Raw genomic sequence first — 4417 nt, forward strand, 5'->3', positions numbered from 1 at the left:
CCATGGCAGCAGGTCAAGGTCGTCCGCCAACTCCCCCATCTTCCATGGTGTCTGGTAAGTGCTCTGCCGCCGGTGAATCGAATCGTCCTAGTCAGTCCGCCATCATCCATTTTGCTTACCTTGTACCCCTAGATCTGAATGCAGGGCATGGTCGTTTCCCATCAGTGCATCGAGTTTATCGGATGCCTTCATCTCCCATGATGGTAGGGTTAAGAATGTCGTCGCCGGTGCCAGTACATGCCACGCCATCCCTATCTCCGTCTCTGCAAGCTGGATTTAGGCCCCCTGTCCATCGAGTAGGGTTGGCTCCTCCCCGTCCTGGAGCTTCGACTTTGTGTGGAGATGTTCAGGAGACAGGATCAAGAGCCGACGAGGTGACGAACATAGCTGATGCCATGAGCGGAGCCGCAGCCACCGACAAGTTGTATCTAGGTTGGAATGTTGGTGAGCAACAGTACATGAGACAAGGTGATGGATTCTAACAATTTCTTGTTGTTGTGCATTTGCAATGAATAGACTGCACTGGTATTGTGAAATTGAGATGAATGGACTGAACTTTACGAATTGCAGTGAAACTAGTGAAATATGTTATACGCACGTACCTTATCTGAATTTAACTAAATTATATACGATGGATATAGAAACTGAACTATATGCTAGTTAACTGTGGTGGCACCACCCATAGTGAGTTGTTAGTTGCAATACTAGCTTGCTCTGGACAGCATCACTTTTTTCTGGATTGAGTTCAGATACTAAAAAACTGAAATTTATGTAGCAGAGTATAAATGATATATATATATATATATATATAATGTGTGTGTGGGGGGTGGGGGTTTACACCGGTCAAAACAGTATGGGCATGAATTTTGAGCTAGTTGTACACTGTGTCATTTTATATGATATTATTAGCATTGATACAAGACCCCAACTAGCATATGAACCAGGAACCTGGATGTAGTTTAAATTGGTAATAACATACCTTTATGTTCTTAAAGTTATGTTTTTTCCTGTGTTTCATGTTTAGAAGATATGGTAGGCATGGGGTATTACATGAATTTGGTAAATGAAGATATCAACTATTATGATTTGGGTGGCATAGGAAGCCAGCCAGAAGATGAACAGCCGTCGGCTGTTGATTGTACAACATCTGTTAAACCTAAGCAAAAGAGGTTGAAGAATTTTAGCAATGAGAAGGATGAACTACTTGTGTTGGCATGGTTGAACGTTTCATTGGATCCTGTCTCTGGATCTGATCAACCAAAATCCACATACTGGAATAGAATCTACGATTATTACCATTCTAACAAGACTTTTATTTCAGAACGCAATGAAAATTCACTAATGCACCGTTGGTCTACTATTCAAGAAGCCGTGAACAAGTATTGTGGATATCTTAGTAAGATTCAAGAAAGAAATGAAAGTGGTGTCAGACTTGACGACCAGGTTAGACTTCTTGTTGAACAATATTATATGATTGTTAATATGAGTAGTAAACTAAAGTTTTATTTCATTATTTGCAGGAAATGCAGGCTAGAATATGGTACAAGAAAGGTGATGAACATCAGAGGACATTTAACTTCATGAACTGTTACCGCCTATTGAAGAACCAACAAAAATGGATGGTTTGGATGGCCAAACGCGCTCAGTTGGTGGAACAACAGAAGAATCCGAACAAAAGGCAGAAGAGTACAACCAACGCAGCTCCTGTAATGTCCACCGATGTTCATGCCGCTGCTATTGGGGATGTAGCTGCAAATGGACAGGAAAGACCACCGGGAAGGAAGAAGGAGAAAGAGAAGTTGGCGAAACGATCGGATCAATCACGGTTGGACGCATTAACCCTTATTTTGGCTGAGGAAAAAGAGAGTGATGCTGACAAGAAGAAGGAGAGATCAGAGAGGTACGCTCGCGCATTCTCTCTTCAGGAGCAGAAGATAGCTATACAAAAAGAGGAGTTTGAACTGAGGAAAATGCTAGAAGAAGAGAGAATTGTGAGAATGGATACTAGCGAAATGCCAGCAGATCAACAGGAATTCTATAAGATACTGAAACAACAAATTATAGCTCGCCGCACCATCAACTTGGATTCATCATAGCTTCTCATATATTAGCTTTTTTTACTTGGATAAATTTCTAGACTTTAACTTTATAATTTGTGTACATTTAAACATGTATGTTTTGGATGAACTATAAGTATTGTTATCCTTTGAATGCTTCTGTTGTTAGCCAAATTGTTCTGTTGTCAGCTTAAGTGGTCCTTTTTTTTAATGCTGAAATGATACTGTTGAATGCTCCAGTGTGCTGAAATGGTGCCAATATATTATGAATAAAGCTGTCCAGGGCTGTATACTTGCTGAAATGATGTTTTCAGCTGGAATGCCACTGTTTTCATCCGGGAATTGCTAAAATGATGCTGATTTGAGCAAGAGTTATTGAAATGGTGCTGATTTCAGCTGGGAATTGCTTAAATGGTTTTGGTTTCAGCTGGAAAGTGCTGAAATGGTGTTCTAAGTTCTCTCATATGTTTTCAGGCTGACATAATGCAATGTTGATGATCTTGATCACCTTGGGATTAATAACATACACCAATATACAGATATATATGGTTGCACACATATTTTATTTTGTTGGAAAAATATGGACCGAAAACATTACTAAATCTCAAATTATTACATATAGCAAGAAACCACACATACCTAATGAAAAAACAAAGTGCACATAATTTAGTATAGGTCTGCATGGCGCTGCCATAAGTGTTCAATGAGGTCTTCTTAAAGCTGGTTATGAATTGTCTTGTCCTGGATTTTTTTTTAGTTATTTATGAATTCATCAAAAGATGTAGTACGCTCATGTGAAGCGGCAACCTGCTCGCCCATTTCTTCATAATCTATATCTAAATCATCATCTCGTTCATCCTAAACAATCATGTTATTCATGATTACACACGCTCTCATTATTCGTCTGAGATCTTCTTTGTCCCATAGACGAGCTGGCCCACGAACAATAGCAAAGCGGGCTTGTAAAACCCCAAATGATTGTTCAACGTCCTTCCTAACGACTTCTTGTGCTTTAGCAAAATATTTTCTCTTATTACCTTGCGGCATTTGTATAGTTTTCACAAGTGTAGCCCATGACGGATAAATACCGTCTGCAAGATAATACCCCATTGTGTAATCATGGCCATTGATACTATAATTAACCTTATGTGCCTGGCCTTCAGCTATCTTGTTAAAGATCGGTGACCGTTGAAGAACATTTATGTCATTATGAGACCCAGGCAAACCGAAGAAAGCATGCCAAATCCATTTGTCATGTGAGGCAACAGCTTCTAAAATCATTGTAACATCCTTTGATCTACCATGGTACTGACCGTGCCATGCGGTAGGGCAGTTCTTCCACTTCCAGTGCATACAATCTAAAGACCCCAACATACCTAGAAAACCTCTTTTTTCTCCAATCGCAAGTAATCTAGCAATATCTTTCTCATTAGGTGTCCTCATATACTCCTTTCCAAAAATCTCATCCACAGCTACGACAAACCTCTTTGGACTCTCTATTATTGTACTTCCACCAATACGCACATACTCATCAATTGCATCTGTTGCAAATCCATAGCACAACATCCGAAATGCCGATGTTACCTTTTGTAAACATGACAATCCAAGTTTTCCTGTTGCATCTCTTTTTTGCACAAAATAGTCATCATGTGTTTCCACGGCATTCATTATACGTAAGAAAAGAGGACGGCTCATTCTAAACCTGTGTATTTAAAAAGAATCATAGATTCATAATTGAGACATACGTTCTACACAATGCTTAAATAAAAACGAATATATCATGAATTGATAGTTGCAACTCATTTACGAACCTGCGCCGAAAAAAAACATGGTCATATGTCGGATCTTCGGAGAAGTAGTCATTATAAAGTCTCGAATGACCACCCAACCTATCTCGATCAATAACTTGGTGACCAAAAACAGAACCTCCACGCTTGGGTTCTTCATCGTCCATGAATTCTTCATTTACAACTTGTGTAGCCATATAAAAAAACCCATTGTCGTCATCCGATGAAGACTCATCATCCATAAGCATCTCAATTATTTTGCTCATCTCTTGTACCTTTTTTCTTCTACCAGGGCAGGACAATACCTTCTTCTTGATGAGAGGGGATCTATAGGAGATCTTCTAATCGGTAGTAGGGGAGGTGATGGTGTTGCATGTAGGCGGATGGAGATGGCTAATGGTGTTGTCCAGTAGAAAAAAAACAGGGGATTGCTCCTTGCCAGCGGCAGTAGGCGGATGAGATGGGCAGCGGCTACTGCTGGCATAGGGCATAGGGCAACACTAGCAAAGAAGCAATTTCCACGACGTCAAACTGGACCACGGCTACTGCTGGCATAGGGTATAGGGCAACACT

General features: G+C 40.2%; 1 protein-coding gene and 1 pseudogene across 1 annotated transcript; one reads left to right on the plus strand and one right to left on the minus strand.

Annotated features, from left to right (window-relative positions):
- LOC107305147 lies at window positions 1–2258 on the plus strand. The gene is made up of 4 exons (XM_015841806.2): window positions 1–54; window positions 133–468; window positions 1322–1443; window positions 1521–2258. Exons 1-4 carry the CDS (start codon window positions 3–5, stop codon window positions 2094–2096), a joined length of 1086 nt encoding a protein of 361 aa, XP_015697292.1. The 5' UTR covers window positions 1–2; the 3' UTR covers window positions 2097–2258.
- A 552-nt stretch (window positions 2259–2810) lies between these two features.
- Window positions 2811–4110, minus strand: LOC102704456 (annotated as a pseudogene).
- Between the last annotated feature and the right edge of the window lie 307 nt (window positions 4111–4417).

The sequence above is a fragment of the Oryza brachyantha genome, chromosome 10 (genome assembly GCF_000231095.2).
Source record: "Oryza brachyantha chromosome 10, ObraRS2, whole genome shotgun sequence".
Taxonomy (NCBI): Eukaryota; Viridiplantae; Streptophyta; class Magnoliopsida; order Poales; family Poaceae; genus Oryza; species Oryza brachyantha.

What these genes read in the sequence shown, in the direction of transcription:
- LOC107305147 (XM_015841806.2), top strand. Translation starts at nt 3, where the DNA reads ATGGCAGCAGGTCAAGGTCGTCCGCCAACTCCCCCATCTTCCATGGTG. An exon ending in CCCATCTTCCATGGTGTCTG is followed by an intron (nt 55 to 132) that starts GTAAGTGCTCTG and finishes TTGTACCCCTAG; the next exon opens with ATCTGAATGCAGGGCATGGT. An exon ending in GCAACAGTACATGAGACAAG is followed by an intron (nt 469 to 1,321) that starts GTGATGGATTCT and finishes CTTTTATTTCAG; the next exon opens with AACGCAATGAAAATTCACTA.